The sequence below is a fragment of the Cervus elaphus genome, chromosome 4, assembly GCF_910594005.1.
Source record: "Cervus elaphus chromosome 4, mCerEla1.1, whole genome shotgun sequence".
NCBI classification, from domain to species: Eukaryota; Metazoa; Chordata; class Mammalia; order Artiodactyla; family Cervidae; genus Cervus; species Cervus elaphus.
Window position 1 is genome coordinate 40,773,078 of NC_057818.1, and position 12,105 is coordinate 40,785,182.

Sequence of the window (12,105 nt, forward strand, 5' to 3'; positions counted from 1 at the left end):
GTTTCAAATTTGCCCTGAAGTTTCCTTTATCCAAAGAAGGTGCAGGATACTATCTCTGCTCCACACGAGTGCCTTCCGCTGTACCCCAGGGAGGCCAGTGAAGCTTCCTTCCAGCTCCCTGGAGAGACCCAAGGGACGCCCTGTGGTTGCCAGGGGAGGCCCGGGCAGTGTGCACACATTGGCAGCCCAGGGAACCACAGCAGCCTGGAGCCTCAGGTCAGGCCCGGGCAGTGTGCACACATTGGCAGCCCAGGGAACCACAGCAGCCTGGAGCCTCAGGTCAGGCCCAGGAATCCAGAGCTTTCATTCAGTCTTTAGAGCCACAAATCCGTTCTCTTCCTTTGTGTTCCAAGCACACGACTTTGAATCTTAGAGACACTTTACACAGAATGGGTGGAGAAAAGGACTATTCAGAAAACATTTACTGTGATTTGATGACAGTCAAGTTGTGGTTCTGAAAGCAAAGCAAAAACAGTATTAGGGAAATTTAGAATGGAGATGTTTCCTGTGTCTAGGTAAGTTTATGATCCTACCACTTCAGAAAGAGAAATACTTTTACTGAAAATATTTAATTTAAAAAGCTGAACACAAGAACTACCGTGACTGTTCAGATGGGGAAAGCAAGCCCCCCCAGGAGGGTGAGAACCTAGTCTGGCAGCTAGTGGGGGAAGGGCAGAGTGCCACTGGCATTCTTGGCTTCACTCAGCAGGCCGACTGCCCCCTCCTTGAGGCCACTCAGAAGTCACCAGGTGGTGAAAGGACAATCAAGAGGTAAACTTGATTCCAACAGGGGCCAGCCCCCCCAGGTCCCAAGGTGTCCTGCAATGGGTGCCTGGACAGGCGTCATCTTCTTGCAATGAGATGAGAGACTGAACGTGCTGACCTTCTTCTGGCTCCTGTGTGAGCAAGTGTGGATTCAAAAAACCGCCACCACATGGCAGCAGGCACAGCCTTGCTATTCGCCAGCTTCCCCCTCAAAGGCTGTCAGGACACACAGGCACACACAGCCATAAAGCGCAGCATCTTCTCCAATAATTTCCACAACATGACCTAGCAGAGCAGCAGCCTCTTCAGCAGGAGATGCTGCTACAGTTTAGGTAATACTCTGATGATGTGGGCTTCCCACAGCTCCCCGGTCACCTCCCACGAGTCGGGGGAATCATCCAAACGGACCCCACTTCCCAGGGCCGAGGCCTAGTCGTCATACTGCACTTCTGCCCGCAGCTCCCTGGTGACGTAGTTGGCCAGCATCGCCAGCAGCTGCTTCTGCAGGGCCTCGCTGCCCATGACCAGCATGGTCAGCTGCACGGCGTCCGTCCACTCCAGGTGCCTGAGGATGGCAGTGGCTTCATTAAAGAGCTTCTGCTGCTCGGCAGGCGGTAGCTCCATTATGATCTGAGGAACTGGCTTAAACTGTCCACTCGTCATCCATGCACCTAACAGACCCCCGACGGCCCCCCCTAGAAAACAGGAAGGACTCAATTAGTCAGCCTTACTCATAAATGATGGCCACAGGTTCTCGCTGAGCGCACGTCCACCGTCATGACGAGTGAGCACATTCGTGAACGGGTCAGGACAGGCTCAGCTTCATGTCTGCTCCACCAGCAGGGCGGAGGGCAAAGGTTTACGTGGTCTTTGATCCATTTGGCTCAGATAATTGACACTCACACATGCCCTCTCCTAAGCCCTGCGCTCACAGTGCAACATGAAGCATCTCGCCCCCTGAGAGCTATGCTAACTAAAATCCTCATGGGCTGAAGGTTTTCATGCTTCCAAAAAAACCTCTCTCATCTCAAAGGAGAAGGCTGAGAAGCAAATGCATTTTCAGGGAGAACCATCTCTGATGAGGCTGAGTTTCCTCCGCTGGGCGGAGAACATGTGCCTGAGACCTGAGCTTTGAAATCTCTAGTGGAACCACCTGGTTCAAGGACCCTGGGGACGGTGACAGATGACAAGGTATTTTCTCCTGAAGCAATGTTTTTCATACAACCCTTCCAAAGTTGTATGATGATAAATAACAAATTTAATGTATTCAACTATTTCTTTTTCTGCTACCCCAAAAGGGCACAAACATTACTTTTATATGTAAATTTATTATTATCAAAGTCAAAGCATGCTATCTTGGGACCAGACGAGTTCCAAGTTCAATGGAAAGTTCTCTTTAAGCAGGTCAGGTGCAGCCTGCTATAGGAAGATGTCCTAGGGTAAGGGTCTTAAACTCAAGTGTCTGCAGGGCCCAAGCAGGTCACTGAAAGGAGTGAAGTGGGCTGAGGGGGACTGTGGTGACCTGGAGAGCTAGGTACGTGTCTAAAGGAGAAGTGGCTACCCCATGCCAGCCAACTGCTGCCACATGGAATACCAGGTTTGTATCTTTTAATAGTCTTACAAGTTTTAAATATTGGTGATCGGATACTGAAAAAATGCAGGCTGGCTGGACTTGGTGACTTTCTTCAAAAGAGAAGAGTAGAAAAGGGGAAACAGTAACTGTGCAGTGGAGAAGACTAACAGACCTGACACCAGTCAAGTGATCAAGCCGAGCATCTCAAGGAGGTGCTGTGGGTGTCACGCGTCCCTGAAATGTGTGACGAGAGGCGCCACCGTATTCTTCCCAAGATCCGCTCTCTACTCATGAGAAGGACATCAGGCAAACCCAAACTGAGAGGAGTTCTCCAAAATACCTGACCAGTACTCCTCAAAAGTATCAAAGCAGCAGAAAACAAGACTGGGGACACCCTCAGAATGGGAGAAAGCAACCGACAAGGGATTAGTCTCCAATATACACCAACATGTATATTGGAGCATGCAGCTCATACCAAAAAAAACCCAAACAACCCAAGCAAAAAATGGATGGAAGATCCAACTAGGCATTTATCCAAAGAAGATACACAGATGGTTAAAAGGCACATGAAAAAATGCTCAATATCACAAATTATTAGAGAAATGCAAAATCAAAACTACAAAGAGCTATCACTGCACACTGGTCAGAATGCCCATCATCAAAACACCTACAAACAATAAATGCTGGAGAGGATGTGGAGAAAAGGGGACCCCCCTACACTGTTGGGGGAACGTACACTGGTACAGCCACGATGTGCTCTGCTCAGTCGTGTTCAAGTCTTTGCGACCCCATGGACTGTAGCCTGCCAGACTCCTCTGTTTGTGGGATTTTCCAGGCAAGAATACTAGAGTAGGTTGTCATTTCCTTCTCCAGGGCATCTTCCCAACCCAGGGATTGAACTCGCATCTCTTGTGTCACTGAGATGTGAGTTACCACTGTGCCAAATAGTCACTATGAAGAATACCATGGATGTTCCTTAAAAAACTAAAGACAGAGTTACGGTATGATCTAGCAATCCCACTCCTGGGTATACACCTGGAGAAAACCATAATTTGAAAAGATACGTGCACCCCCATATGCAGCACTATTTACAATAGCCAGGACATGGAAGCAATCTAAACGCCCATCAACAGAAGACTGGATAAAGAAGATGTGGTACACCTGTATGGAATGTTACTCAGCCATAGGAAAGAACAAACCAATGCCATCTGCAGCAACATTGATTGTCATACTGAGTGAAGTCAGTCAGAAGGAGAAAGACAAAGATCATATGATAGCGCTTGTATGTGGAGTCTAAAAAAAAATGTACAAAAGAACTTATCTACAAAACAGAAATAGAGTTATAGAGGTTTTCTACTACAGAAACAGAAAAGAAACTTATGGTTACCAGAGGATGAGGAGAGAGAGGGATAAACTGGAAGACTGGGATTGACATAGACACCCTACACTACATAAAATAGACAACCAATAAGGACCTACTACTATATAACGGGGTTCTTTACTGGGCTTCCCTGGTGGCTCAGACACTAAAGCATCTGCCCACAATGCAGGAGACCCGGGTTCAATCCCTGGGTTGGGAAGATCCCCTGGAGAAGGAAATGGCAACGCACTCCAGTAACTCTTGCCTAGAAAATTCCATGGATGGAGGAGCCTGGGGTGGTGGTGGGCACGGTCCATGGGGTCGCAAAGAGTCGGACACGATTGAGCGACTTCACTGTATAACACAGGGAACTGTACTCAATACTCTGCAATGGCCCACATGGGGGGAAAATTAAGAGTGGAAAAAAAAATAATAAAACTGGAGAGACTAAGGAGACATGAGGATTAAGTGTGGTCTTGAGCTAGACCTGGGGCAGAAAAACACCTTGGACGCAGAAACTGATAAAATCCACATATAGCCTGAAGAATAGTTAACAGTCATGTTAGGATGGGTTTCTAAGTTTTGACAAGTGTGCCGTGGTAACATAAGATGTGAACATTAGGGGAGCTGAAAATGGATGACACATACGTGGAAATTCTCGGCATTGTCTTTGCAACTTCTCTGTAAATCTAAGATTATTCCAAAATAAAGAGTTTATCCAAAAGAATGCAGCCTGAGCCAGAAAGAACCCATTTTCAGGCTGGACGCAGCCATCAATAAGTAAATCTTGCGACATTTTAGGAAACCAAGCGTGGAAGCACCTGGTAGCACACACCTCCTAAGATGCAGGAAACCGGCCAGCCTTATGTCTTGGAGGCTGAACACTGCCCTGGACAGACTTCGCCCCACACGGAAAGGAAGGAGCATTCCAGGGAGGGAGGGTCAGTCACTTACAAGTTTTAGTGAACTTTTCCCCATGACACCAGTGAAATGCTTAGCGCTGACAAGAGTTGCACTCATCTGCACTAAACCTTTATGAGAACATCAATATCTGATTTAGAGCAGCACTTAATGCAAAAAGTCGCCAGGAAATATCGACCAAGAAATTACCAACTCTTTGGAGAAGAGAAAATTCCTTTGTTTTCTGGGTAAAATGATGCTCCTGCCCATGACCTAGGGGCTGCGAGTAGCCAATCCCCGGGGTTCCCTTTGCTGACAGCTTGTCCTCTACCAGCTTTTGCTCAATCTGAATAAAATATGTGCTCCCAAAATGGCATCTGGGCACAGCTATGTGATAAATGATCCCAGCTAGCCCTTTTTGAGCACATCAGATGGGGTGGGACAAAGATAAAGGATGTCACTGAGGAAGATGGCAATGGCCTTGTCTTCTCCCCCATGGGAACACTTCCTGGATGGCAAGAAGCTGAAGTCAGGACTCACTAACTCACAGCGTTTGGAAATGGAAATGTATAGATGGAAGATCTAGGGTCACCCACAAGCTGCTTCTTTTCTCCTCAGTGTGGCCTCAGCTTGATACAATGTCCTCAAATGTCAATCCTACTACGGGAGGGAAGAGGAGAGCTGGAAGCTTTTCCCGTGAGCTGGGAAGAAAAGCAATCATCTCTCTAGCCTGTATTCATGTGAAGACTACAAGCCACATAGAAAGGGCTTCCACCAGCCCGTGAGCTTTCTCAGGCTCTGTATCCCCAGCACAAGCTACCAGCACAAAGGAGGCATTCAGTAAATATTTGCTGGGCCCAGGGCAGCAGACCTAGCCCTGTTTTGCAGGGTCCATCTGACACACCTCAAGGAAGACCTTATCTGGCCCCTCCACAGGTCAGGCCTGGACAGCAGCCAGCTCTCTGACAACACCCCCGGCCCACAGTTCAGACCACATAGGAATTCTTTCTGCTCCTAATCCAAAGGAAGCAGCTTCATTCTAGCTACAAAGAAGGATGGGAAGATCAGCCACACTTTCATTTATTGCCAGAAACAAGTTCCCAAATAGAAGCAGGTGGTAAAAGAAGGGCAGGGATGATGACCACTCTAGGAGCTAGCTTATTGCTTTCCCTGAGCTGGATGGCTTGCTTTCAGACTAGGGAAGCACTCTGTGAATGAATTCACATTCAGTGGCCCTTGAGCATCACCCCTCAGGAGGTGCTCAGCAAATTTCAGCTTCCTCTCTGGATGTCTAACGGTGATGGGGGGAGGGAGACTGTCCAAAACCCGGGACACCCTGAAATCCTCTGGCTCTAGGACACATTCTGGGAGAAAGATGTCCTCCAGGCCTTTATGACACAGATGCCTTTTGAGAGAGCCCTGCACTTCTGAGACATTCACACAGAAGCTGGTGGTGTTTACAGGACTGATCACGTGCCCAAAGATCACTTCACAGATGTGACCTCAACGCGACAAACTTCTCACACAGGACAGAGGCTTTCATGATGTCTCTGTGGTCTCAAAGGCCTTTTCCCAACAACTGCACTGTCCCTGAGGCATCTGCACTTACCAACGGCTAGTCCCGGTGGACCGCCCACCAAGCCACCAACGAAGGCCACGGCCCCGGTGACTAGGGCGCCCTTCCCGGAGTGCTTGACGGCCGCCTTCATCTTCCTCTCCTCAGAGATGGAGCACAGCAACCTCATGACGTCCTCCACCGCCACGGGCATCATGGCGGACCTCGGGGTAAGTGCTCCTAAGGACAGATGCAATGAGTGAAGGGCCCTTCCACCCAAATGTTACTCTTCCTCAAGTTTTAAGGAAGGTTCCCCCATTTTTGGTAGAGAACAGGATCTCTGCCGTGTGCAGGAGGGACAGCACACCCAGTCATGCGGCAAGTCCTTTGCCAAACAGAAAGCAGGGCAGCATTCAGTTATTAGGTAGACAGGATCAGCAGAGTGGGTGAAAGGTCTTCTCTGCAGTCTAACTTCTGATTTATGACAGATTAAGGGACAATCCTGGCCACTTGCTCCACCAGTTCATCACGAGTGATGCAATTCTGAGCTCTCTTGTTTCAGGGCCCTTCAGCGAGCCCAGACAATCCCCACGCACAAAGCCGGGCGGAGTGCACAAGTCCCAGCCCTGGGTCCACTTCTCTGTGACAGGGCATCTCGGCTCCCGCCAAGCCAGAGAAGGGGGAGGCACAGACTCTGTAACCACACAGCCTTGTAGCCACAGGATAACCCAGCAGAGTGGCAGGCTTCTCACCTGTAAGATGAAGATAAACCACCTACAGGCTGGATTCCTACAAGGTGTTAGCAGGATAGATGCAAAGTCTCACCTGGAGCGAGACTGTTAATACTGCAAACTCTCAGATATGATGGTTTCTAAATGGACATTCTCTTCCTAACATATACCAATGGCTTCAACAAGCAACTACTCAGAGTCAATCCAGTTTTACCCATGGGATATTAAAGGCAGGGGCAGGATGACATGGTGAGATGAAACAGCCAGAGAATAAAAGAATCAAAGAAGTCCATATGGGTGAACAGATGACAGATGGATGGACAGACTTTGGAACAATGACCTTTAGAAAAATTCTCTGGGGTCAGGAAACTCTTTGCCACACTAGCAGGAAAAAAACAGCCCGGGGCAAGGGTAGAGGTAGGGCAGGCACTAACTACCCCAAGGTTGGTGGGAATGGAGAACCTTGGCACTGATGGCCTCCTGGCAGGACAGGAAGTAAAATCAAAATAGCAACGAGCGGTTCTCCTTCTTCCAGCCTTGGCTGGACCCAAGGCTTGGGTGGGCACCTTCCTCTCTCACCAACACTTCCCTTTTCAATCAAGGCTGTGAGACACAGACATTTACAAGGAATCTGATCATGGAAGTTTGGAGCAGGACCTATTCAATATCTTCTGGAAATATGAGTTGTTTTTAAACCCAAGGAAAATCCAGAATTACCCTAATGTAAAATTATCCTCCCAATTCTGAGAGAGAACTCTGAGCCTTTAGAACAAATCTGTGGATCTATACCAGTCAGAACTTCTTTGTAGTCCCAGGGGAGGTAAGTGGGATCCTTTTCTCTAGGCCCTGAAAATTTACCCTCTTTTTCTTTTTAATATTCTTTTTATTTTTTGCCCATGCTATGTGGCAAGGGGGGTCTTAGATCCCTAACCAGGGATTGAACCTGTAGCCCCCTGCATTGGGAGCTCAGACTCTTGACTACTGGACCATCAGGGAAGTTCCTCCTTTTGATATTCTTGATATCAGTGATTCTCCACCAGCACATAGGAGTCACTGAAGACCTTGTTAAATACTACCCATATAGGTAGGGTGAGATTCTGTATTTACAAGCCCCCAGCTGAAATTGTGCCCTCACTTTTGAACAGCAAGACTCTATGACAGAATGACTTAAGATGTCTGATATCTGCTACTCAGTCCTTGAATTCAGAATGCAAGAGGCGTGCTCCAGATGTGTCCGTTTACCAGGAGTGTGAGAGGCAGTGGAGGGGCAGCCCTGCAAGGCTGCCCAAGGGACTAAAGGAAAATTCAGGTGTGCTTGTCCTTGCTCTGGCTCCCAGGTGTCCTGGATCCGCTAAAATGCCTCCTGGCTTCCAGGCCCTTCTGTTCACCAGAGGTGACCACGTGTAGGCATAGCACATGCCCCAACCCCCTCCTACCTGCAAGACAGCCCCCTTCCACCCTTCCAGAAGTCAAAAATTTTCCAGGCACAAATGTCAAGATGACATTATAGCATTATAACAGCGAAAGAATTGCACTTAGAAATGGGAGGAGGGAGGAACTAACCTGATTTACCCAATAGCCATGGGCTTGTAAAGCTATGCAAACAAAATGTTTAATTTCAGATACCTATTAAGATAACCAAAGGAACTAATCTCATGATAAAACCTTTTAAAAAGCTAAAAATCATCCTATAAAATACCTAATCACCTTCTAGCTTAGCTCTGGTTTACACCTAGCTTTTTATCTGTCAGTTTTGCAGAAAAAAGGGAGAAGAAGCTCAGGTCCTGGGAAGGCCCCTTGCATTCCCAGAGGCATGAAGACCCTGAGCCTTGCCACGCTTGATCTGCAAGGCTGGTTTCCAGGCCAGCACATTCTGCCCATATGCCAGGTTTTCTGAAGAATTACAGATCTGTATTCTCCAAACAGTTTCTGCACAGCAAGAAAAGGCATGTAAAAGAGGCTGGAGATACATACCCACTTCACCCTGTATGGTCTATTTAAAAAAAAAAAAAACAACCAAAACCAGCTTCCAACCCGCTCTGAATGACTTTAAGTCAAAACCCACAGAGACTAATGAGGCATCATTGTGCAAACACCACTTTTAACCTCCACTTAGCCCAGTCGAGTCAGCACAAGGTTCAAGTCCAGAGCTCTGTATGACTAGTGGGCCAGCAGGTGCCATGGTGTGTGGGAGGGGAGGAGAAGTGGCCTAGCTCCTGCTGGGTTCAATGGATCCACACCATGAGTAGACCACTGGCATGGTGGCTGCCTCCATCCAAGAGGCCGCTGGTTTAATTTCCTTGTAAGAATCACTGCAGAAGCTGGAGCATCAATAGATCCTTGCTGTGGAAGAAAAGTCTGCAGCACCATCTCCTGACTCCCTGCTAAAAAGCTCAGCCTCCCAACTTCTCCAGCGTTGCCTGATTCAGGAAGGAAGCCAGTCCTGTTTTTCCTTCTCCCACTCCAGCCGCCTTAGTCAGTAAGTGGCAGAGAAGTGGGTGAAGAAGAAGGAGGCAGCACTCTTTTGGGACAGACCTCAATGGGGTGGGAGGGTGACCCCCTCTACAACCATATCTCACCTATTTCAGAATCAGATTTGTCCACAAAACAGACTCGGATCACAGGAAGTCCATCTGCCAGCCACAGGGAAGGCAAATACCAACGTGAAGCCCTGGTTTCTTGCAAGCACCCAGGCTGGTCTGCTGATTATAGCAGGGATCTGGGGGAGAGGGAGATGAGCCTGGCCCTGAGACTGCAGCCTGGCTTTCTGAGATGGACCAGGTTGTGAGATGAGGAGAGGAAGGCTGCAGAGCTAACACAGACCTCCATGCACAAAGCTCTTTTTAAAAATTAAAAAAGCAGGGCCTCTTAAGATTCAGTGATGCTGTTCACCTGCAATCGTCAGTACTTTTTACTTCTCTGGTGGACTTTATTTTAAAGCTCCAGTGTGCCCACTGGCTCCTATAAACCATGTCTTCCCACCTCTCTATGCCCCAGTACAGACATTGGATCCCATCAGCAAATACAGTCAGATTAGACTTTTAAAAAATGGATTAGGGACTTCCCTGGCAGTCCTGGGCTTCCCTAGTGGCTCAGCTGGTAAAGAATCTGCCTGCAATGTGGGAGCCCTGGGTTTGATCCTTGGGTTGGGAAGATCCCCTGGAGAAGTGAACAGCTATCAACTCCAGTATTCTGGCCTGGAGAATTCTATGGACTGTACAGTCCATGGGGCGGGGAGAGTCAAACAGGACTGAGATACTTTCACTTTCTGGCAGTCCAGTGGTTAAGACTTCCCTTTCCGGTGCAGGAGATGAGGGCTGGATCCCTGGTGGGGGAGCTAGAATACCACATGCATTGAGGCCAAATACATAAATTAAATAAAATAGTTGCTAGAATTTTTAAAATCAAGAGATTTCACATACACCTCAGATTTCTGATTCTCCTGAAAAATCAAAAGTACAAGCCACACGGGAAAGGCCTTCTGCAGCAATCCAGGCCAGAGCTGAGCAGGGTCCTACAGGAGCACACCTTATCTACCTGCTTGGCCCTTGAGCAACACCCTCTCAAAATATTCCTATTTCTTTAAACAAACAAAAAGGATAAAGAGGGACTTTCCTGGCGGTCCAGTGGTTAGGACTCCCCGCTCCCAATGCAGGAGGTACAGGCTTGATCCTGGGTCGGGGAACGAAGATCCCACATGCCCCACAGTGAGGGCAAAAAAAAGACAAGCTATCAGTCCCCACAAGGCTAATCTCCCCGCCCCTAAATCACTAACATCCCTTCCTCATCATCTCTAATCTGGCGTCCAAATTCTCTCCCCAGAGGGCAAGGCCAGGAGTGCCCCACCCTGCGGATATAACACCCGCCAAACGCGCACCCGGGTTCCTGCGGGAAGCGACACGCGCGCGCCCGCGCACGCACACACAGGAGTTCCTGCGGGCGGAGACAGCACACACATCCCTTCGTTCCCCCGTTTCTCCATAAGGAAAATAAATGGACTAAGACCGTCTGCCCTGGCGCTGCTCCGGGCGCCCCCTTGGCTCCGGCGGCGGCTCGGGGCCCTTTACCTGCGGAGGCGGCGCCGCGAGGTCACAGGCCGGCAGGCGCGTGGACAGCAGGCCTCCCCGCCGGGCGCGCAGGCCCCGCCCCCCCGCCTTCCGGCTCGTCCGCGCGGGGCCTTCCGGGGCGCCGCCCACCGGGAGCGCCTCCGCCGCCCCTGCCGCTGCGCTGCCGACCCCGGCTCCGCTCTGCCAGCGCCTGCCAGGATGGGGCGCCTGGAGCGGGATCGCTGGGCCCCGAGGCCGCGCGCAGCCCTGCCCTCCACCCGCTCACCCCCATACTAGGTCGGAGTTCCTTTAGTTCTTACTCAAGCCCGGGGGCCTCCTGGGAGGCCCTGTCTCACTTTGGCCTTTCACTCACTACCGAGACACTCCCCCACCCCTCGGTTCGGGAGGAACGCCGCGGCCTCGGCGAAGGGCTGAATTAATGTTCGCTGAATGCACCTGGCAGAGGCAAACGTCAGCCGGCCGCAGTGCGGACACCGGCGGCCTCTGCGTCTGGGGGTTTGAAAAGATTTTGCGCCCCCTTTCTCCTGGGGTTCCAAGGAAAGAGGAGGTCCAGCTTCCAGGGGAAAGCTGAGGTTGGGGAGCCTCCTGGGAGGGTGCAAAGGTGTGAGGGAGGCAGGTCAGAGAAGGGCCAGGGGATGCTTTGGAGCGGCCCGTGGAGGAGCCTTCTACCCATCTCCTCCAACACCCACATACAAGGGCTGGCCTGGAACCATCTCAAAGCTGAAAAAGGCTTCTGGGGGCTTTCCATGGGCTATCTCCCTCAATCCTGCAGCGTAGGCCTGGTTCCCATTGCCATATTACAGACAGGAGAAGGAAGGCCCCAAGGCTCAGAGAGGGTGGTCTACCCAGGTCCAGCAAGGTAGGGAGTGTCAGGGTCCAGACTCCATCCTGGGTCCACCTGGCTCAAAGCCCTTTCTTGTAACCAGCACTCTGGCTTGCCTTCCTGAGTGCTGTGGGCACCCAGAGAGTTGGCCTCTTTCAAACTACCATTTTTTTTTTTCTTTCTGAATGGGAAAGTCCTTTGGGTATGTTCGTGTGTGAGCTATAGATATATAGGTAGATATTTCACTTTACTGAAGTATGATTTACATACAAGAAGCTGTACATATTTGATGTATACAAAAGTTGATGAGTTTAGGGATGAATTTATACCC

At 49.7% G+C, this 12,105-nt stretch overlaps 1 protein-coding gene across 1 annotated transcript; it reads right to left on the reverse strand.

Moving 5' to 3' along the window:
* Positions 1-407: 407 nt before the first annotated feature.
* C4H19orf12 (chromosome 4 C19orf12 homolog) lies at positions 408-11,196 on the reverse strand. The gene is made up of 3 exons (XM_043899032.1): positions 10,952-11,196; positions 6,208-6,393; positions 408-1,460 (listed from the first exon to the last, which is right to left on the reverse strand). Exons 2-3 carry the CDS (start codon positions 6,368-6,370, stop codon positions 1,195-1,197), a joined length of 429 nt encoding a protein of 142 aa, XP_043754967.1. The 5' UTR covers positions 6,371-6,393; positions 10,952-11,196; the 3' UTR covers positions 408-1,194.
* Positions 11,197-12,105: the final 909 nt, after the last annotated feature.